Source organism: Lepisosteus platostomus, chromosome 11 (genome assembly GCF_059453375.1).
Source record: "Lepisosteus platostomus isolate fLepPlt1 chromosome 11, fLepPlt1.hap1, whole genome shotgun sequence".
NCBI lineage: Eukaryota > Metazoa > Chordata > Actinopteri > Semionotiformes > Lepisosteidae > Lepisosteus > Lepisosteus platostomus.
The window spans coordinates 13,873,145-13,895,661 of NC_142621.1; the positions used below are offsets into that span (position 1 = coordinate 13,873,145).

The 22,517-nt window shown below is 37.1% G+C and overlaps 2 protein-coding genes across 11 annotated transcripts in view; both read right to left on the bottom strand.

The window, feature by feature from the left end:
* Positions 1 to 1,509: 1,509 nt before the first annotated feature.
* On the bottom strand, positions 1,510 to 9,985 carry LOC148652041 (leptin receptor gene-related protein). Its single transcript, XM_088598564.1, has 4 exons — positions 9,830 to 9,985; positions 6,715 to 6,790; positions 6,089 to 6,275; positions 1,510 to 3,435 (listed from the first exon to the last, which is right to left on the bottom strand). The coding sequence occupies exons 1-4, from the start codon at positions 9,843 to 9,845 to the stop codon at positions 3,319 to 3,321; spliced, it is 396 nt and encodes a 131-aa protein (XP_088454690.1). The 5' UTR covers positions 9,846 to 9,985; the 3' UTR covers positions 1,510 to 3,318.
* Positions 9,986 to 11,488: 1,503 nt separating this feature from the next.
* dnajc6 (DnaJ (Hsp40) homolog, subfamily C, member 6) overlaps positions 11,489 to 22,517 on the bottom strand; it is a 33,503-nt gene continuing 22,474 nt past the window's right edge. For 6 of the 10 annotated variants that reach the window (XM_088598574.1, XM_088598572.1, XM_088598575.1 and 3 more), the window contains 9 exons: positions 21,015 to 21,041; positions 19,768 to 20,181; positions 19,299 to 19,457; positions 18,748 to 18,843; positions 18,377 to 18,508; positions 17,813 to 18,103; positions 17,240 to 17,388; positions 16,623 to 16,799; positions 11,489 to 15,894 (listed from right to left, as the gene is read on the bottom strand). In XM_088598574.1, coding sequence (XP_088454700.1) covers positions 15,793 to 15,894; positions 16,623 to 16,799; positions 17,240 to 17,388; positions 17,813 to 18,103; positions 18,377 to 18,508; positions 18,748 to 18,843; positions 19,299 to 19,457; positions 19,768 to 20,181; positions 21,015 to 21,041 — 1,547 coding nt within the window. In that variant the 3' untranslated portion in view covers positions 11,489 to 15,792. The remainder of the gene's footprint in view (positions 15,895 to 16,622; positions 16,800 to 17,239; positions 17,389 to 17,812; positions 18,104 to 18,376; positions 18,509 to 18,747; positions 18,844 to 19,298; positions 19,458 to 19,767; positions 20,182 to 21,014; positions 21,042 to 22,517) is intronic. The other 4 variants (XM_088598570.1, XM_088598576.1, XM_088598569.1 and 1 more) reach the window with 4 other exon arrangements.

A 22,517-nucleotide genomic window follows, 5' to 3' on the forward strand; every position in this document is an offset into this window, starting at 1 on the left:
ACAGAAAACACAACATTACATGTGTTCAACCCAATGAAAAGCCTTATCCTTACCCGGAAAGGAAATACCAGTCTGTAAGCAAAACAACCTAGGTTAGGTCCAAACATCTACTGTAGTAGTACAGGGGTGTTATGAAAAGAAAGACCTGTTGGGAACACCGCATGTCTGATCTGGTAAAAAAAAAGAATCAATGAATCCATGTTTCCTTTCAGAACCACCCACATGTAATGATTTCTCGTCTTGCACATCCGGAAGAGGCAGAAAGATGCAGGACCTCGAGAGAGAGAGCACTTTACCCACCACCCAGCCAGCAGGTCTGATGCAAGCTTGACCCATTATCATCTCATCGGTAGTCATCAGTGTCCTTTCCTAGCTTCAAAAAAGGTTTTTATAACATCAAGGTACAGGCAGTAAGCATAACCACTGAGGCAGTGTTAAAAAATCAAAATCAATAAAAATCTGAACTAAAAGCAAAAAAAAATTGGACTCAAAACCATCAGGTTGCTATGAAAAGAACAGCTTGCCAGAATTAACAAAAGCAAAAAGGCTCTATGCCAAAAAAGTATTTTTTTATAGCGAATGTGTACATTGTTACCAAGAGCAACAGAAGAACTGTGAATATGGCCTTGGTGAATATATAGTACTATAGTAACAGTAATGCACCATCACCATCTACCTCATTGTAATTTATTAATTGTACGTCTCCAGTCATTGTTTACACGTCTGTATTGTTTACAGTCAAACTGTCTGCATGTTTACTTGCACATTGTCTATTGTTTGTTTGTACATTGTCTTGATGCACTGTTTGCACTTTGTTTTGTTTTTTACACTTGTTTTATAATCGAGAGACTTTCTGTAAGTAAGAATTCCATTGTACCAGTACCGGTTACATATGGCAATAAAGTTCAAGTTCAAGTTCAAGTTCAAGTTCAATTACTCACTGGGAGTTGTGCTCATACAGGGAAAAGCACAGGTGCAGAACAAGACCATAAAGTCTGAGAAGGAAAAAAAAATGAAACCTCCTATAAAGATCTTATGTTTCAGAAGCTGAAGTGGTAATTCACAGATCCTGTACTGTGCCATGGATATGATTCCTGTATACCAACTGCACTGCATATCTATTTTTGACTCAGCCGAATGCATGTACCTGGATTTAGATGAGTGCAAGATCAACAATTATTCTTTGGCTTTTGCCATTAGAAGGCAGCAAAGGAAGCAATTACATGTAATTTTAAAGAAGTTACATAAAAACAATTAACTTCATTAATCTAAGATGTGTAGCAGGATAAAAATAATTCCAAAAAGCAGATGAAACTAAAGTCAGTTCTGAAGGAAACTTGATCAACCTGACAATAATAACTTCAAAAGAATGGAATGTTCTAAGCCAAGAAGCTTAATGTATCTTTTGTGTTTCAGATGGCAGCGGACATTTTTACATATTGCTGAACATGCATGAAAAACAGAAAGCCAATCAACTGCTCTGAATAAATACACAAGACAACACTTCAATAACTTCACACAGATTTGTAGGTGCTTTAATGACCGATAGTCAAAAATAGGTTATACAAAGCTTGAAGGCCAAAATTATTTTTGCCAGTTAGCATTAGGTTGTATCAATGGTGTCTATATTGTCATGTACAGAAACTTCTATATACTGTTAGGCACAAAACAGTTCAAAAAGTAATAAAAGTATTTTCTTCAAATACAAAACTTCCCCTACCATCCCAAGAAACCAACAAGAATATAAGATTAGCTGGTGTTTTTAATTACATCTTATTATAATTCAGATAAGAGCACTTGAAGAGGTTTTTGTGTTTACTATTCAGCATTGTAATACAAATTACCTAGTGCAACACACAGGAACAAAAAATCACCATTAATGGAAAAGGCACTTCATAACAGCCAAGAATACATTTGAGCTTCACAATATAAAACAGAAAAAAAAACTTTGGCTTACTGCTTTCTGTTTTCTAAGCGTGTATTATACCACACATACATAACACTAGAGCCTCTAAATACATAACTGAGTACTACCTTTGGTAAAGGAATGTAGTCTTATAGTGTTAAACCAACAAACATTAAAACATTATCTTTGGCATTGTCCACCACAGTTGGAAATACAAAAATACTCAAAACATGGGTACTGCAGGACAATTCTATCAGTAATTTGGAATTAATATACTAATATGGTTACTGTTAAAAAAATACAGGCTTTGGAACACAACAGCATTGAGGCCATTAATGTAATAAAAACAGTGTATTTATCAATGCTGGCATGATGCTCAAATTAAAGTATAATGGTATATAACATCTTGTATGCAAAAGATATGTATACACACATGCTGAATTTAACTCCAATAACCTTTGAGAAGTCACATACATGGTCAAAATGAACAAATGTAAGCAAAATGTTGTAAGCCTTTTATGATACACATCTAAAATTGGTTGTAGACTTGTAGTGTTTTCTTCAAAAACCTGCCTTCTGTCACTTTCAAAATGAAACCCCTTGTAAAGTACCTTGTGAACATCCTAGATTTACAGGCTCGTAAATATTTATAGTATGAATCACTACCTTTTTTAGCCCAGTTGTGTCACAACCGATATTAAGCATTTCACCTTTAATATAGTGTCATAATCAGTGTTTTACAATATAAAACTATACGCTTCCTAAAAATTTTACAAGTGTTAATGTACTGTACATAGTGCATTTTCTTCCATTACAATCAACTGGATTTTACCCAACCACTATATGATATGATGTCTCCTTAAAATACAGAATACATTACTGTTTAGAAGTTCACTTATGGGAAACAAAACTGAATTTATATCATTCAAAATCACATGTGTATGACCATTTCTTCACTTGTCTGTTACAAGTGATGTGGTAAAAAATACAATTGTTATAAAATGTACATTTTTATGGGACAAATGTGTGAGGCATACAGAATTAAGAGCCTGTAAACAGTCTGATTAGTATACCACAGAATCTTTGTCAAACATTATTGAAAATGGATGGTAAACCTGGAAATAATAATATAAATAGAAATGGGAACACTGGGTTCCTGTAATAAAAGGGATTCCCAGCATGCCTGAGTGAGTTGCAGGCATACAAAAATATGAATACCTGATACTAAGGCTCTCACAGCATTTATAAAATAATGCCAAATTAATAGTGTTAGTGAGATTGCAGTTAATGTCTTAGTGTTTAGTTTTCAGTTCCTTCTTTCCTATACAATACCTAAAATAGCAGTTAAGCAAAATTTGTTTGTTGTGAATAAGCATATCAATAAGTTTAGACAATAAGTCTAAACAGGACAGCTACCACTGCTCCCAGCTGAAGTCATCACTGCCGCCAAACACTAAAAAGAAGCCCAGGATTGTGAGGAAAATCACTGTGTTGCCTGCCATTACCAGTCCGCAAGCGCCCCACTTGATCTGGAACACAAAGCACAATAACATCTCAACGGTCAGAAAACAAACAAGCACACTGGCAAAAATATTAATAACCATCAGTCTGCCTAAGCCCTCAAGACCATAAAACGTTTCACAACCTATGTTGCAATGGTGCTTTCCTGATATGGAAAACAGCAGTTGCATTTCCACTGTGATTCCACTGTACAAGCTAGATGCTCATTCCTGCGGCAATTACCTTGAACTTCAAACAAACTGGCTGAATGATTTTTGATAAATTTATTCTATACACCATTTTCTTATTCTGTTAATTACCACATGGGGAGGAGTGAAATCTTAGTAAAATAAAGAATATCTGGTCTCTGCTACCATTTAAAGTAATTTGTAAGCATGGGTGTTTTATGGATATACCAATACCGAGCATCAAAACAAATGTATTACTTTATAAATGAATGCATTTAGAAAAACAAAGTACACAAATATCGGACACTGATTAAATGTTTTCGTTTAAAAATCATTTTGTTTCATCATCAGGTAATTTTACCTGTTGAATGCAAAGCCTAGATCAAGAAGCTTGAGAAACAGGCAGGTAATAACACCACTTATCAAGAGAACAATAGCTTATATCAAAGGCTGATGTAAGTCACCTCGGGTAGACTCAACAGCAAAGAAGCCAAATCTCTTTAGCAATGAATCAAGCAATGTATCAGTGAGTGTATATTGAGCACATGCAGAAAGACACAACTGCTGTGGACAAAAAACAAACCAATGGGGTTGTCCAAGTGTGACAGCCTAGACAACTGTGTATTGGCTTCAAAACCCCATCCTTAATGGCAACCTTACTACATGGACCTACATTGGTCATGCCATGTGCCCTCACTTACTGTCCTTCCTGTGTTCTCATTCTGACGTGAACACATTCTAACAGGAAAAGCACATTCCTGTGCTGCTCATGTAAAAAACGCATTGTTACAAAATGGGAATGTGACAGATATGCTACAGATTCGCTGCTTGCCAGACTTAACCCCAGCACTTCTGGATAAGATGGTATGACTTGTGACAAAGCTTATATGTGGTATTCTAACAGTGGTAAGTGCTACTAGCCTGTGACTTTTACAGTAGATCCCATGTTGATTAACCTTGTCGTGTTAATAAGACAAGTGACTTACATCTGACTGTTCATTAAAATATCCATACACCTACTACAAAAAGTGTCCTTTGGCTCATGAAGTTGTTGCAGTTATAAATAATGTTTCCTTTTTTTCATGGTATACAGATATAAATAATACAGTATATTCTGTAATATTAAATATGTAATATATAACATAATGCTGAAATATTGGTATAACTGAAAAAATAACAATACCAAGAGAAGATTCACACCATGGGTTTTGTCATACTTCTACAACTATCTTGAACATTTTTCAGTTAATGATGGGTGATTGTGTTGAGGATATATCACAAAAACACAAGAATTAAAAGTTTACAGTCAAGAGATACAGAAAAATTTACTTAGACCTAATGATTATTGAAAACATAAACAATTAATCTAAAAGAAGAAATTGTCGGTGTAGTACAGAGAATAAGATTAGGTCTGACCACCAAAGCCACTACAAAAAAAACCATCAGAAGCAAGAAGGTCTGTGAAATTATATTCCCTTTGATTCTCATACAAATAAAACTTCAAGGCTACTTGAGGATTTTGAAAGAACCTTGGGTTTAAAATTTAGTCTTTAAATTTATTTTTTAAAGCAAGGAAATTACATTAGTTTCTTATTACTATTGTTTTTCCTTTATATCTCTCTTCACATCGGCACATACAAAAATAACTTTTTTGTACAAGTTAAATATGTCTTCATGCACCTCCAAAACAAACATTTGGTGGTGTTCTATGGCAAATGTGCTAGTGCATACATGTATTTATTACTTTATCCATCTGTAATCTAATTTGTTTTGTAAGTGAACCCTCAGGCAAGTTTTTATATTTCTATAAAGACTTCTACACATCTCCCCAGAGTTTTCATTCTGGAGATCTGCCCAAAGTCAAGCGTTCAGCTCCAAATCATCTTTACTCCAGGAATGCAGACATCCACTGCATTACTTAAGCCACTTGGTTTACTTAAATTGTGAGCGTGATGCAGGCTTTGTGACATCATGCCTTTGAAGAAAAGTCTGTTACATCCTGATGCCTTCCGTCAAAAATCACAGGTGTCAGTGAATAGCAGTAAAAGGAAGCAGCTTAAAATGCGTCGTTCAGAGTCTACTGTTTTTCTCAACACTTTTATATATAATATATATATATAAAATATATAATAAGGTGGCTAATGTACTGTCCATGTCATAATTAATATTAATTTACTGTCACTTCCCCAGTTCCTGTGCCTTAATTGGTTACAATCGCTTCCAGGGTTAGAATTTTTAAATCAAGAGTACTCAGAATTAGAGATGAGATGGATTGCAGATATTTCTGAAATGAAAAACATAACTCTAAATTTCATATAGATTATACTTATCAAATCTAAATATAAGCGATCTACAAATGCCTCCTTTGTCGCTTTTTATGAATTGAGATGCTGTTGAAATAATGTGAAAATCTGCATTCCATCTCAAAGTGTAAGACACAATGGAGGCAGATCTTGGAATTCAAAATTCAGTGTTTTCAGAGAAAGGCACTCACCAGTTCAACCCGAGCAAGGATAATTGGGAGACCGAATGCTGAGACCACAATCCCCGTAGTGAAGAAATATGCCAGCTCTCGACACGCATTGCTGGCTGCATCCGTGTCATCACTCACTCTTTTAGCAATGAAGTGAGGAATAGGTGACACAGCATAAAACATCAAGACAAACAGAGGCCAGTACACTCTGCAAAAGAAGTAAAGAAACAAGAAGGAATACATTAGTGAACAAATTGCTTTTATCCCTGTTTTGACATGGCTGCTAGTCCTAACCTCAGTCATGCCTCATTGTGACTAGGTCTATTTTGTGGCTACAGAGCTGTAGTTATCTCAGTCTCTTTAATGGGGATTAAAATCATTTAATTGCATTATATAATGAGAAACTGGTTATACTCATCCCCAACAGTACAAAGTTGATGACATGATGCCATGATGTTAAACAGGTTAACAGAGCTTAGTGACTCATCATCATCAAATGAAGGTTGCAGTGCTGCTGGGAAACTTGAAGACTGTATTTTACAATGGTGAGAACATCCAGGTTATGTCAAACTAAGAAGGAATGTGTACTGATCATCTTGCACAACTCTTCCCTTACAGGTTCACTTAAGAAAAGGCTGTACACATACCCATACTCTTCCAAGGCACATCCCAGCATGAGGAACGTTAGGCCAATCGCACCACTGAAGGACAGCCCCACTAAAGCTGAAAGACAGATTAAAGAACTCTATTATACAGTACATATCAGCCTCAAGAAGGAATTAAAAGAGGTAGCAATCAAGCTGCCACATTGGTTTACTCAGGAATCCCATTTTCACATATATACACCATCTAGTTAGTACTAGGATTATACATATTATACAAGTTTTGCAACTAATTGGCAAAAGCAGTTTTCATACTAGGTTGCATTTCTCAAAACGCACTGCTAGTGAGCATTACAATTATCATAGATTTGCAGGTTTAAGAAAGAAAAACAAACTGCTGTTGATGAAAACTGCTATTCAGACAAATGTTTTAAAATGGTTTGTGACTATGTGGGTCAGCCCACCGTCTTGATTATGGCAAGACCCCATTTTGTGTCATATATTTATACCTGTCAAGGGTAGAGAGAGGTGGAGCCACATTTCTGTCTGGTCTATAAATACAAGCAGTTCCAAAAGTGGGAAGATAAAACGCAATTGCTACAAATTCTTTACAATCACTATAGTCACTACAGTGTTTAAGACGTTGAATACAGAAGCAATGGATTAGCTTTTGAATGACTAGTGCTGCCACCTAGTGAAACAACCAGTAATTGTCAATAATAAATACAAGCAAAAGAGATCAAGAATCTTTTTTACATCTCTCCTGTAAAAGTGGTGAACTGGTCCCATTAAAAATAATGTAATAAATATATAAAGATGTATTCAAACTCTGTTAAGTTAAATGGCTAAGAATCATCATGAAGCTACAATAAGAGATGATTAAAATACTAATACCTTTTTAATCACCGCCACACAGATGTTTTGTGGATTTTTTTAATGAGGATTTACACTACACTTAACCAATTGTGTAAACTAATATTAAGCTAAATCTGTACATACGTATAGAATCTTTTGGTCTCAAGATAAATAAAAATGGAATATTCTTACAGGACCCTTTACAGTTGAGTAGGAGAACTGCCAACTCTCTCCTTCCTGAGATACTACAGTTTATTAAAACCTGAGTTGGAAGGCAGACAAGATGGCAAATGTGATAAGTGAATAAATTCCAAGCTAAACAAGCAAATAACAGATTATATATACACATTATACACCGTATTTTATTTTTTCCAAGATTAGGCTAAACCAAATCATTTCCCACAGGGACTTCCTCATTCCCTCAACAGTGTAAGGTATGTTTTCTATCCCAACGGAGAAAATTTTGCTTTATTGCTCCAGATAAGAAGAAATCTTACTGAGCACATAAACAATGAAGTTAGGACAGCAAGTAGAGTCTTTCCAAAGACCTCAATACTGGAGGAAAACGTACATGTGTACAAAAGTGGATTATATAGAAGCAGTTTAAGCACATAAACCATGAGAAACAATAATCAGAAAAACAGCCTATTTTACCCATAAGTGCCTGTCATGTTACAATACATAAACACAGCAATGGTATCAAGTCTAGATCTGAAGGAGCACAGCCTCTATGCCTCAACAATGGGCCCCAGACCGAAATGGAAGGAGAACAGACGGTAACGTTTACTTCTTACAGGGCAGTGCGGTGGCTCTGTGGCTAAGGATCTGAGCCTATGGCTGTACATTTGCTGGATAGTATCCCTCACCCAGCAGAGTAATCCTACTCTGTTGGGTCCCTGAGCAAGGCTCTTAACCCCAACTGCTCCAGGGGTGCCATATAAATGGATGACCCTTTGCTCTGACCCCAAGCTTCTCTGTGTGTCTCGTGGAGAGGAAGTTGGCGTATGCGAAAAGACTAATTCCTATTACAAGAAATTGTATATAACCAATAAAGTGATCTTATCTATACTCACTTGGTGTGCTGGACAGAGATGGCAGTTATCAAAATTTGTACTGAAAAGATTGTTAACATATGAAAAAGAACAAAATATATGCATAGTGATATACAAATAGCTTTTTAATAATAATGCCTGTCCCAATCCTGAAGGTTCTTCATCTGTGAACAAAAAAGGTGGTCATATTGCCATATTCTTTATATATTGCCATAGTTTTTTTGTCAAGCCTCAGATATGCACCTATTACTTCTACTGCTGAGAGGCCTCCTTTCCTTATTTTGCAAGCAAAAGTCTTAATCACTTTTAGAAAGGAGGTACACGATCAAGCAACAAATGTAAAAACAGAGTGGTGCTTATCAGGACGCAATGTGCAGCAAGTTAAACAATGATTCCATCAAGAGGGAAAGGGTTCTTCCCCTGCTCTTACCAAAATAAAGATGGTTCATAATGAACAAATAGGTTTTGATTTGCTTAACTCTAAATGTTGGTGAACTGCCAAAGCAACTGACATTAGCGTCCATTATTTGGGGGGGGTACTGAGTTCTTAAAATATTTCACCTTGAAAGTAAGATGTGGTTTATTAGTTATTTATTTGACCTATTTCATTCTTTAATAGATGATCTATTTTGATCATATTACGTTTCAAAGGCATTGACAAAGTCAAGTCATCGGATTTATTCAGAATGAACAGTGAAACACTAAATGACTTAGAAAACGACTTATAAAATCATTGAAAACCAAGAGTAGAAGGCATTTCTACTTTGTGCAAGTGGGAACCAACCTGCCAAGCCATGTTTTGGAAGCCAATACTTCAGGTTCTTTAAGAACAAGTTGGATGGGAGCTTTAGATCAACTGCTGAATACCAAACGTGCTGATGGGCCAGTTGCCTTCCTCTCGTTTGTGAGATTTCATGCATTTTTATCTATGAAGGTAATTTAGTCGTGTTTTGTCATATGAAGGTAATGCGCAATGAAATAAAAAGAAAATTAAAAGGCTTATCAGCTTTGAAACGCGTCCAAAACCCATTTGCTCTGCATATGTAATCACAGGAAACTGTTGTAGAGTTCGCAACACAATTTGTCACTATAACTACGTTTTATTCTCGGTGGCAATACATGTTTATTAACTGGTCACCTAAAAAAATACAACTTTGTGTGAGCATAGTCTGTTTTAAGAAAGAGCGTATGAATGGCGGTGTCATAAATAATTATAACTATTATTAAATGTAAATAATATCAAAGGAAAATACCTTTAATCCCGGCCATGTTCTTCAAATTAGCTGCAGTTTTCTCCCTTTGTTTTTTAATATGCAAGATCACTTCCCGTTTCCTCAAACCATCGGCTTGTCTGTGTTCGACTACTTGGGTCTATCAGTACGGCGAGTTTCCTGACGAAAATACACGAAACATCCCGAAAGGTACTGTGCTGTTTGGGTAGCTCAAGCGTATTTTATTCAAAACCAAAAATGTACTGGGTTAATTTCAAGAATTTACAGACATTTTCATATTACAATGTCCCTATATACCCATCAGGATATATGTCATTGCTTTTATACTTAGACAATAAACACTGGTTTCTGCCTACCTTTAGAAAACCGAAAAAGGGGAACTCCGGGTCAGTGTCAGGAAGATAACGCAGCTGAAGAATAAATGTAAGGAATGTCTCAGAAGCTTAAAGCTGTATAAAATAGAAGAGTCGTGCCATGTGAAATCTTATTGCAGTATTACTACGGTCAGATGACTTTTGTAAAGATACAGAACAATCGTTTTTCTCCTCCGGATCTGATCAATTAAAAATTGCTGAACTGTCATATAAAGTGCATAAAATTAACTACAGATGGCTCTTTGCCTCATATGATCACATCCTCTGTAACTTTGCTAGCCTTATTTACTTAAACCGTCAGGAAAATGGAAAAAGCTAATTAATATCGGCACATTTTAAGAAAATGATCATTATTAATTGTAAGTGAAGTTCTAAAGACATGGAGTAATTAGTGTGTCAAACTCAATTGCTGGAGGGTCCAGTGTTTTCTGTTCTTTATTCCAGCCTGAGTAGTCAGTTATACAACCAAATTATGTTCTAAATTATCCAGAATATGTTTATTTCCTAAGGTCTTTTACAGTTGATTACTCAAAACCTTTAATTAAATTAAATATAAAACTGCCAGTAAAACATCTCAAAGCCAGCTTAGATGTATTAAATTATGCAGTTACCCAGAGGAAATATGGAGTATTTGTCAGGGGTAACGGATTCTCCTGACAGAGAAACACCTACCAACAGATTAACTCTGGAAATCTCCAGAGTTGGAGTCCCTTGGATTAAGATAAATCCTGATATGACAGTAAGATTTAAAACTAACCATTTTCACCAAAGTACATACAGTACTATAAAATGATGATAATGGTTTGCTTGCGTTTGCATGATATTTTCGTCCCCAAAAATTCCAAAGCACTTCACACATAAGAAGGTACCCACCTCTGTAATGAAAGGCAAACAACCTCACAGCAGATCAGGAAGAGAAATTACTTTACCAATTTATTTAAGGATTGAACTAGACTGATGAAACCAGAGAGAAACATTGGGGCTATCACCCCTTCTTTTACCTGACCTCTTTAATAACCAAGTGGTCAGCACCTCAGTTTAACGCCATGTGCTGAAGACTGTACCATTTGGCAATTCTGGTTCAGATGAAAGAGCACCACCTACTGGTCCACCAACACACTGAAGGTAGTCCCAGTGCTGTGCTGACCAGACCCAGTCTGGCTTAGCCTCTGAGATGTGTAGAGATCAGGTGGCTAAGAACTTTTTGTATAATTAGGATTTTGGAAAACAAAATGTCTCCTCAATATATTTATATAAAGGAAAGCATTTTAGACTACCTGTCTGAAAAGAGATAACAGACTGAAAATATTTTTGTTGTTTTTTTATTTGTGCATTGCACATCATATATACAGGCTGGTATGGGTAACGGAACCAACAAGTCACAGTAACATAATCCACATTTCAGTAATACTTTTACAGCAGACAAGCAAACACATGTTGTATCAAAACTCACCACCTTTTCTCAAGTATTTTTTTTTGACAGCATACAGCCAATATGTCAAGGTTAGCCTGAACATTGCACATCTCAAAATAGACACATCTCAGTAAGCAGGGGGTTATCTTGCAAATGTACTCAAATGTACATTTTTTTACCACAAGTCTGGTCACTGTGATATTCTGTGCACTGTATAAATTACACCAGGTTATGGGATATATACAGTATAATTTGTTAATACAAATTTCTTAGTACATCTTAGTATACAATGAAGGAGACACCTGTGTGCGCATAACATTGTGGCATTTTTACTCCTGTTTGGCATTTATTAAACATTAATCACTAACAGCAATTAAACAGCCCATTTCAAGTGGAAGAGTGTGCAAGAATTAAGGTACATGTTCTTCATTATAAACCAAGCATGTATTCCTAATGAAAAACTAATGTACAGTACCAACACAGTAGCAAATTACTGTGTGTAAAGGATATCCAATAACTCTATTTGTGTCTGTGATAATTCTGGGTGTTGCATATACAAATTAATTTTAAAGAAGTGTGCAGTTGTGAATTGCATGGTTAATTTAGAGCCAATAATTTGCAATTAGTAAATTATCCTTAATACTTCATGTCATAAATTCAATTTAAAAAATCACTGCTGGGTCTATAGCATCTGATGAATCTATAGCATCTTGTGTAATTAAATGAATTTCAAGTCTAGATACACACTCAAAGTTATTTTATTGTAATTTCTGGATTTTCAAAAAAAAGCAGAAATAAACCATCTAACAAAAAGTGTTAGGGCTTCCAAAATACACTAGATATAACCTGTCAATTTATGTATCACGGACGCTCAGATATACTTCATGGAATCCAGCACAACAGGTGAAAACAGCCCAGAAGATGGAGACTTCTGGTGAAAATTAAGCTTGTTTTTTATAGTTACAGAAAAATGGAAGATCACACTTGTTCTTAAAAAAACAGAAGCTAAATAATCTAAGCTTTGTTAATGCATTATGCTACAAATATCACCCAGAAATTAAACTCAAATGTGCTTTTTAAAATAAAATCTGTCCACAAATACTATAAAGTTATCTTTGAAAAGAAAAATACATTAGTAAGTAAATTCTCAGACTTAAATCAATCATAGCTTGAGTTCAAAGAACACAGAATATTTCCTTACACTTACACAGTGCTTTTCACCCCCAGTAGATCAGTGACCTATTTGTTCATATACAGTATTACAGAAAAAGAAAACAAGATTTTCCCTTGTTTTAATTTTCAGAAAAATACATCTGCAAATCCTTTACTGGTGTCACAGTCACAATGATGACCAGATTTGCACAAAATCTAGGATAAGTACAGGGTAGCTAAGGGTTGCAAGAGAGACTTGGAAGTAAAAGAAACCTGCTGTCTCTGCCAACTTCAAAAAATCTATAACAAACAACACACTTCCCTAAACTTAAGTGTGCAGAAAACTAACATATTAAGAGTAGAAAATCAGAAATAATTCTTTCCAAAAATCACAATTTCATATGGTGTTTTTATTCCTCACATTAAAACTGTTAGAAAGGAAATATGCCTCCTATGAAACATCCTTGAGAGTCTTTTGATAAATTACTGCTCCTTCAATATATTCCAGATAAAAATCAATTAAGCGCAATTCAATGGGCAGGTGAGTTACCTGCTTTTCAGAACAATCGCTTGTCTTTTGTTCCTTTGAGAGAGGAGATGAATGCTTTAAACTTATGGAATGCTGACATTATTCTACAGAAAAAGACTGAAGACATGTATCACCAAACGTATCTCATAAAAGGAAGACCACTGGGTCAAAGAATAAATACAAAAAAAGTACAAGAGTTACCATAACTCCCAAAGTCTTACTAAAAGTTCCATTATTGATCTGCAGCACATTATTCATACAGTATGTCATTAGTAGTTTGTATTTGGTATGCAGCACGACAAATTGTTAATTTGCTTATTTAGAAAAGCCTTGTTTTGGCTCTATGAAAAGATTGTTTCTTTGTTGTTCTAAGGCTCCTCACATGAGTATGATGGTCAGTTCATTTTAGTCTCAGATTCTTCTATGGTGAAAAATTGAAATAATTTCTTTGTAATAAATACTGTTTGAAATAAGTAAAGGTGACAATTTTATGTTGTGTAACACATGGGCTACATTAGTTCTAACATACAATATACTGGCCACAACCAACACAAGCTATATTTTTATTTTTAACAGACAATTCCAATTTCCGTATGATTTTTGTGTCCTATTATTCTTTGGTGGGCATTCAGCTGCCTTCCCTGCTGAAATTCTGGCCCATCAGTGTATGACAAACAACAAAGTCATTTAACAAACACAAAACACAGAATACCATATCCTAAAACACTACTTACATACAATGCTACTACTTAAAATGCTTAAACGTTTCCTTGAGGAAAAAAAATTCTAGCAAACATTTTGGTAACACTTTAGTTTAGAGGCTGCAAATGACACAGTACTATGTGTTTCCACAGTAAACAATTTTATGAACACTAAGGTAATCATTATTGAAGTGTTCAGATAGGTGAATTTTTTAACAACCATACAATTAATTATTAGTAGGATGTAGTTCTTACAAAGTTATTAACACACTATTGTTATTCCATTCATCTCTTATAAATGGAATTTGCAGGTCATAACTAAAATATTATCAATATTTAATTAATTCTGCAGTATTCATATTATGAAAAATGATCAGGCAGTCTCTTTCATTTATATTATACTGCAACATTAAATACAATCTTCTAAGAAGGTGTAACTAAATTTTTACACCAGGTTGGCTATTTAATAACCAGGAACATGAATCAAGTACGGTGAATAGCACTTCAATGAAGCCAGCCTTCAATTAACCATGTGAGATGCTTCAGAGAGTATTTTCATGGTGACCCAGTGGAAAATTAATTTGTCAGTTTTAAACACTTAAACAAGGCTATATTAACATTTGTTTAAAAACAAATAATAACACCTTGAATACACCTCTTTTTGCATAGACTCTGTATCTCACACCCATCAACAATAAGCTCATAAATTGAGTTTAACAATAGATACTGTAAACCATTTACATAAACATGTATACAAATCAAAGACATGCAATTCTTAGTAATGTCAGAGAATGATACCTGTCAATAATGAACTTAGTGAGGAAAATGATCTTAGCAGTAATAACCAGAGAAGACTAGAGATAATTTGTCCACAAATCTTCTTACAGGAGGTTTTAAAAAAGGGTTACTCAAACCACATTTTGGTCAAATAAATCCCATTGACACAACTTGGATCCTACTGTATGTTTGATACATTTCTTTTGGAAGTTACAAATACTTTTTTATTTTATTTTTCCTGAAGGGTTTCATATTAATGCAGAACATCTCAATCGATGTTGATTTAGAATTCATATTAAAACGGAATGCTGTATATTAATGTCAATTAGATAGCGTTCTAAAAAACTAGAGTGGTCCAGCTGGGATGAGAAATCTGCAACACTGCTACAGTATCTCTGAGAGACAAAGCTGACTCAGAATGCCAGATCTTGTCATATATTGTCACATATGTTGTATATTTTGTTATTGAAAAACAAATGTTCCATTTAGAGATATTTCTATACTGCACTGTAACAGGATGTAACAAGGTACAGTAAATGCCTTGAGGCTTGTTCTACAGTGAATGCAAACATACAGTGGAAGCTGTTTGCCATATAAACATCTCATTAGCACCATTAGCTACATGCTGAAAGGTAGTTCTACTACCTTCCAAGGCAATTCTCTGAAACTTTGTTTATAACTGAACCAGCATTGTATATTACTGTACATTATGACGTGGAAGGTTATGAAAAAAGAGTAACTTTTTGTCTCTGTTGGGTGCATATCTCATCAATTCTGGACCTCCCTTGCTTTTCTGAAGTCTCAAGTCATGCTTCAGCCCAACACATTCCGTACAAGACTTTAATTTCTCCCATTTGACAGCACACACCAGTTACATAGGTGAGTCTGATGTTCACATCTAAACAGTTAACCTGTATATTGAAGTCTCTATTGGAAAAGAACCAATGCAACAGTGACATTAATAATAACAAAAAAGAATCACAGCACAGATCTGAAGGACGCATTACTGATTAGGGGGGTTTGAACTTCCTTGCATTTCAGTAAAGTGGCTTTTGTCCTTGGCTTTCAAATTCTGACCAAGCGTCATTCAATTCCATAAAAATCATCTTGGCATACTGTTCGTAGGGTTGCCCAGTTGCCTTAAAACAAGAGTAAGAGGAACAATTTCAGTATTTAGTACATATTTTGGCTCAGGTTTAAAACATTTACACTATTAAAAAAAACTGCATGATGTCTGCATTACAGAAGAGTTATACGATTTATACCCCTTATTGCTGATTTCCTGTATAATGTACTGTACTTGTGCTTTGAAACAGCTTTCACTACAAGACCAGGTTTCTGTCTTGACCACACCACTGTTAGGGCATTGTAAATTTACAAGATTGTTCTCCAGAGGGTTGAGATGATGTAAAAACCACATCATTCTCCATTAAGCTTATACTTTTTCCTATTATTATAATTTATGGTATGAAAAGAATCCTTTAGAGCAAAAAGATAAAAACTAAGCAAAATCTTTAAAAATACAAAAGGTATACATGTAGTGATCCATCAGTAAGTTATAGTAAAGATGTTTATTGTTGCTTTAGGTTAGTAAAAGCTGTAGGGGTAATAAATGGGCACTTTCAGGACATAAAAAATTGAATATTTTCCCCATAATCAGCCCTAATGTTGTGTATGTGCAGTATCTGTCATTTTCTTTTTACTTAAAGTTTTTCAGAAAAAATCCAGTAACCCATCCCTTCATGCCTCAGAAAAGTTTGGAAAAACAGTGAAAAAAGGACTTTCCTGCACGGCAAGCATTTGAAATCCAGAATACAGTGTTCGCTGCAAGGGAATTTGTTTCTCTGCAGTCTACCGAGAGACTTACCTTATCTGGATGAACCACGAGCACAGCTCTGCGATAGACCTTTTTGACCTGTTCCGGGGTCACCAGGTCAGCCATGCTTATAGGCTTCCACTTGGTCTCTCCCTCCCACAGGACCGTGTGCATTGTGGAGAGCAAGGCGCGGATGTTCCGCTCCTTCCCTTCAATCCACTCCAGAATCTAAACAAGACGCAGAAAAGAACTGGGGCTGAATTTGGGCTGCCGTTTCTGACCACTCTTGGTTTCTGACAATTGTCTCCCACCTGCTACTGTCTGACATCTTCTAATTCATCCATTTACTTTATAACCTCCTTATCCAATACAGGGTCGGGGGGCCTTGTCCCAGCAAACAACAGTGCACGGCAAGGATGGGTCATCTCACTGACACACATAGACACTCACACGACAGCCAATTTTCCCAGAAGCCAACTGACCTACCTGTATTTGGATTGTGGGTGGAAACTGGAGCACCAGGAGGAAACCCAGGAGAACACAGGGATACTAACTCCACTCAGACAGCATCCCAGAATTTGAGCCCAGGGCCTCAGCACTGCAAGGCAGTAGTGCTAACCACTAAGCCATCTTGTCACCCCACATCTTCCAATTTTTTAATCTCTTACCTTTAGCTTCTCAGGGTCCATTTCCTTGGCCATCTCTTCCTTTCTCATTTCTGCTATTGTCTTTGGACCCTTCTTTTCCTTGCTCGCTGAGAAGCCTTGTCCAGACAGTAAGTCATCAAAGTTAGCGTCTGTCACTTTTGGTTTGGTCCCTGAGCAAATACAATTTAAAAAATATTTTTAAAATATAGCCCACATTAATTTCGTTTACTGCCTTATTCCTATTGAATTTATTGCCGTATTTGTTCATGAGTCAATTCACAGTTTTTGGAGGTTTTTACTTTTTGCCCATAATCTAAAAACAAGGTACACTTATGCTTTAAAACTCTCCAGCAATGCAAGATTGCTTAATGCAGTAATTAACTTGTGCAGCTCGGTAGCTGCTATTAAGTTTCTGCCAATTTAAGGCAGACAATTTCAACAACAGGCTCTCATTGTTATAGACCAAGAGGATTAAGAAATACTTCTTTTCAATTGCTGGAGCACATCTGGTGTGAGAGGAACACCTGATATGAGCTGTTGTGTCCTTGTGAATTTGATAGCCAGGCGAATACAGTTACCCTGTCACGGACTCACCGAAGTTGGCAGTCTGTTTCCCACTGGTATTGGGAGCACTGCTCATGCTGGCGAAGCTGACATTATAGTTAGGCCTGTTCTGGGGGGAGGAGTGGGGCATGGGCGGTGGGGCAGGCTTTCCCTGCTGAGGTTGCCATGACGACCCCCCCTGCTGCCAGGTGTAGCCGGTGTTTTGCTGCCAGGAACCTGTCGCAGTGTGCTGGGGGGAGGGTTTCTGGGGAGAGCCCATTGGAGGAAAGATGCCCCCACTGCCAGTTGGTGTTGTGGGCTTGCTGGAAAACCCGGAGCCACCTGTTGGGTGATTACTGAGGATTTACAAGGAGTTTGTAAAAATCAGTGCCAGTAGAGTTACTAAGAAAGAGATTGTTCATCAATTACAGCATGTCAAAAGCAGACTGAAAATTCTGACTACAGAAAGAAACAAGTTCATAAATCGGAAAAGTTGGAAGCAAGATTTCTTCCTGTGCAAAGAAAGAAAAAACCTGGAGACATAACATAACATAACATTTTAACCACGCCCATGTGATGGACATTCCAGTGGCATTGAACCGAGGAAAGCCTTACCTCCTAAATTAGCGCCAAGATTCCCAAGGTCAGCAAAGGGGTCCAAAGTGTTAGGTTTTGGCTGATGTGTGGGAGTACTGTGGACAGAGCCAGTAGGACTTGTGCTCGCTGACTTACTTCCCATCCCAAAGCCTCCATGAGCAAAACATATGGGCGAAAAAAAGTTAAATGGAAGCGTGTCAACAAAGAAGTGGCACAACATTTATTACAGTAACAAATTAAATGACACATCTGTGGTTTTAGCAAAGAATACACAATGAATACACAATTAAGTAATAAGGAGATCTATCTCCAGCCCATGTGGGCCTCCTAGCAAGACAATTTGTGGTACTAGACCTGAAAGAATCTGGAGAAAAGCCTGCAATTATTACCTGATGCAGAAGGCTTTTTCCACTCCCATCCTCCCATCAGGTTCTGCTGCTGTATGTTGACTGTAGGGGTAGTGGGAGGGACTGGAGAGGTTCTTCCTACAGGGAAAAAGCAACGCACAGTCAGCACGATAAACAGCGTTGAGAACAGTGGGGCCTTCGAGAGGGAGAAACAGTGGGTTAGATAAGTATTTTAACTAATAAACAGCACTGGCTAAAAGTAAACAAGAAACATCTTAACTTGAAGTCTAGGATTAAAAAAAAAACAGAAAATGGAACTACTGTACATCACCCCGTGACAAGGCAGTCTCTACAAACTAAAATGGGCAATTTGTATGATTTGCTACTTAATTACTGCGAGTTAAAAGAACCTAGAAAAGAGGATTATAATCAGTTTCTAGAATGCTGACAGCAATCAGACTCTGTACATGTATTCATAGCCTGTTACACAGAGATGTACACAACATTTCTAGTGTTTGTCATGGGATCCTGAGCATAATACACATACAGTATGACAGAATAAGACGTGTTCAGTACAGAAGTGCAAGCCTTACCCATGTGAAAGGGGTCACTGCCTGTGCTCTGTGAAGTAGGGGATTGGGACCGAGTCACATGCAGAAAAGGGTCAATCTGCCCTGTATTACCTGTAGCTAAGAATGATCCCAAAAACTCCTGGCCCTGAGGTTTAGGACTGGATCCAAATGGATCAAAACCTGTTACAACAAATAAGCCCTCGTTACTTTTAATACAGATGCAGCTAAAGCAAACCAGTCACTAAATATTGTGCATAGCTTCATCGTGAAGACAGATCAATAGATAACATTTAATACAATGAATGAAGTCCAATTGCAACCGGTAAATATTTTATACCAGATATGGAAGGAAATCTAAATCTAAGACAGAGCATAAGAAATTACCCTGGTCATTTTAAAGTACAAGAATGCAACTTTGTGTTTTCTAAAATGTTGTTTATTCCCAGCTAACAGAAAAAAAACTGATGGATGTGAGTGAGAAGGCCAGTACCTTCTTTCGGGCGAGGGGATGGAGATGGAGACGGAGACACCGCTGGTTTGCGGGGGGTGGATGGTGCGGAAGCAGGCCTGCTGTCAGGCTGTCTGCCCTGGGGGGGGCCGTCTCCGAACAGGTCGCTCAGCAGGTCGGTGTTTGTGGCAGGAGCCGCGGAGAAGACCTGGTCTCCGGGACTCCCGTCCAGACCCAGGAGGTCCACATCCTCAGCAGGAGGTGCTGGTGCCGGGAGCTGGGCCTCCTGTTTTTTGCTGCTCCTGGGCGTGCCCTGCTGCCTCTGCGCCCCGGGTTTCTCGTTGCTGGCATTGCTCTGCTGGCTGGAGAGGGACAGCAGCTCGTCATCAGAAGGCTCGCTGTCCTCCTTCGCCAGAGCGGTGCGGTCCTCTGCCCCAGACTGGGCCCTGCTGGGATCTGGCAAACACGGGGAAATGCTTCTTAAACTGGACATTTCAAAGCCCAGTTTAAAATTGTCAATTAGACAAGGTTGTGACTTGTTTTATGAAACCAGAAAGGACAAGTTTGAAACTAAGACTACGCTACCCAGGATTCTAGTACTAGTAAACAGTGGACTGCCATTTATACTGTAGAGCTCTCGGGTTCATGTGGTTATGCACCCTCGCTGCTGCTGCCTCATGTCGGCCCCCCCCACCGAGGGAGACTTGAACCCGGGCCTCCGGCTTCACTCAACAGGGACCCAGCCAGTTGAGCTAAAGGGAAATCTCCCTTCAGCCTGGCAGCCGCGGTCCCTGCTATTCACAGGGAAGGGCAGTGATGTCACCGCGCTGGTAAGCCGGCTCGCACAACCTGTAATGTCGGCCGTATGCGTTACAACACAAATTACCAAACACGAGACACAAGGAGCTCCACTAAATTCTTTAAAATATTGAGGGCTTCTCCTATACCCAATTCAAACTCAGTACAGTTAAAAGGATCTTGATGTGTTCACAGGGTACTTTTAATTTCAGATTTATTTTTAATTTTTTAAAATTGCGATAAATGAGCATTACGTTTCCGTTTTGGGGCTCTGATATTTGCCTTTCGTGGGAGCTTGTGAAAATAAATGATGACGAAAATGTGAAATAAAAACCTGGATTAAATGAGCTCTCCTCTGTATTAAAAAGACAGCTGACAAGCTCTGCAAATTCTACAGACATCTAGAAAAACAGGCACACTCATCGGTTCGCATTAATTACAGTACGTTGATAACCTTCTATTATGCATTATTTCTTATGCCACAGCCTTACCTTCAAAAGCCTCCATATCCATTTTGTCTTGTTAGAAAAAAATAAAATTGGATTAAAAAGGGTCATTATTTTAATTGTGCTAGAATGTTATTCAGGGAAATCTTTTGCCTTTCGTTATTTTCATACTCAGAAAACCTAAAAAAGCGTTGTTCAATGAAGCCACATAAAGTATACTTTGTATGCTTCGCCAAAGCAAATTTGCCTGGCTTTAGAAACAGTTTTGAAAATAGAATGAAAAGTCAATGAAATTAAAACAAAATTTGGCCCAGATAATGTGCAGAGGTCAACACACATTTTTTTCTTCTGAAATTTATAATTTCAGGCTTCTCTACTCAGAATCTAAATTTTCAAAGTTTTACAAAAATGTATATTTTAAGCAACTTTATTTCTATTAAAAGTATTTCAATTTACTGTTTTCCCATGGGACAATCATGAATCACATATTTCACGGCACATTCATGTTCGAGTCTTTCACATCAAATTGCTTATTTTGCAAAATGCTCTTTCTTCAGATGTTTCCTATGCTACTTCCTTTACAGTCAGTGATATCTATATATCACGTTCTCAAGTTGCACCTTCTCATAAAGTGCACCTGAAGATAAGGCCAGCTTTAGCAGCTAAGAAAACCTCCACTTTACCATAATATGTGTGCTGCTATGCTACAGATTTCTATCTTAATAAGGCATCTTAATAAGGAGCATCTTAATAAGGCACATTCACCTTAGTGAATACCACCTTACTTATTGCTAGAGTACGCATGTTGCCAAATAGTACTAACAAGTCTCATGTCTACTTTTAAAAACCTTTAGTGAATGAGTCCTAAGTGGTTCCACTTGTGAAGAAATTCAATGATAGCTTGGAAATGGCAGTGTCCAACTCTTCCACTGCGTGGATGCAAATATGAACTGATATGTCTGGGTCCTTTATTTGAATGCTCTCCAGTGGCTACCTTGCCAGGTCAAGTAGGAGAAGAAACTCTGTCCTGCTCCATTATTCCTTAAGTTATCTTGCTGTGGTTCTGAACTTTGTAAAGGGGGCCTACTGTACCTGAAGCAAATAATATCCATGTTTTGTGTATGGTATGAAGACGTTACAATGAAGCAACCATGCATTTTAAGAGTCTGTAAAGTCATCTTGTGCCTGTGAGTATAGGCTTTTTCCCATCGGTGAGAGACGGAATGAATTTGCATCCATGCACCTCAGAAGTTTATTTGTGAAAAACCTGTGAAAGTTCAATTTTTCAAGTATCTTTTAATTGAATGTCCGGTTCCTCCATTTTAAGATATGATACATATATATTTCAATTGGTCTCACAGTCAATTTCAAAACTCAGGAAGATCAGATTTTGATTGGGTATGGGAACTTATGAATAAGCTCATTTGCTATCATAAAGAATTTCTTTCATGATTATATATTTGTAATCCACTGCAAATGTGCAGTCAGAGGAGCGCCTACTGTAGATGGAACTCATTTTTCCAACGGTTCTTATATGGAATATGAATT

Bases quoted from the DNA above. Each gene is read 5' to 3' on its own strand.
- LOC148652041 (XM_088598564.1), bottom strand. The intron at 6,276-6,714 runs GTATGTGTACAG...CTTCTTTTGCAG, and splicing joins TGTGCCTTGGAAGAGTATGG to AGTGTACTGGCCTCTGTTTG. The intron at 3,436-6,088 runs GTGAGTGCCTTT...TTTGTGTTCCAG, and splicing joins TCCTTGCTCGGGTTGAACTG to ATCAAGTGGGGCGCTTGCGG.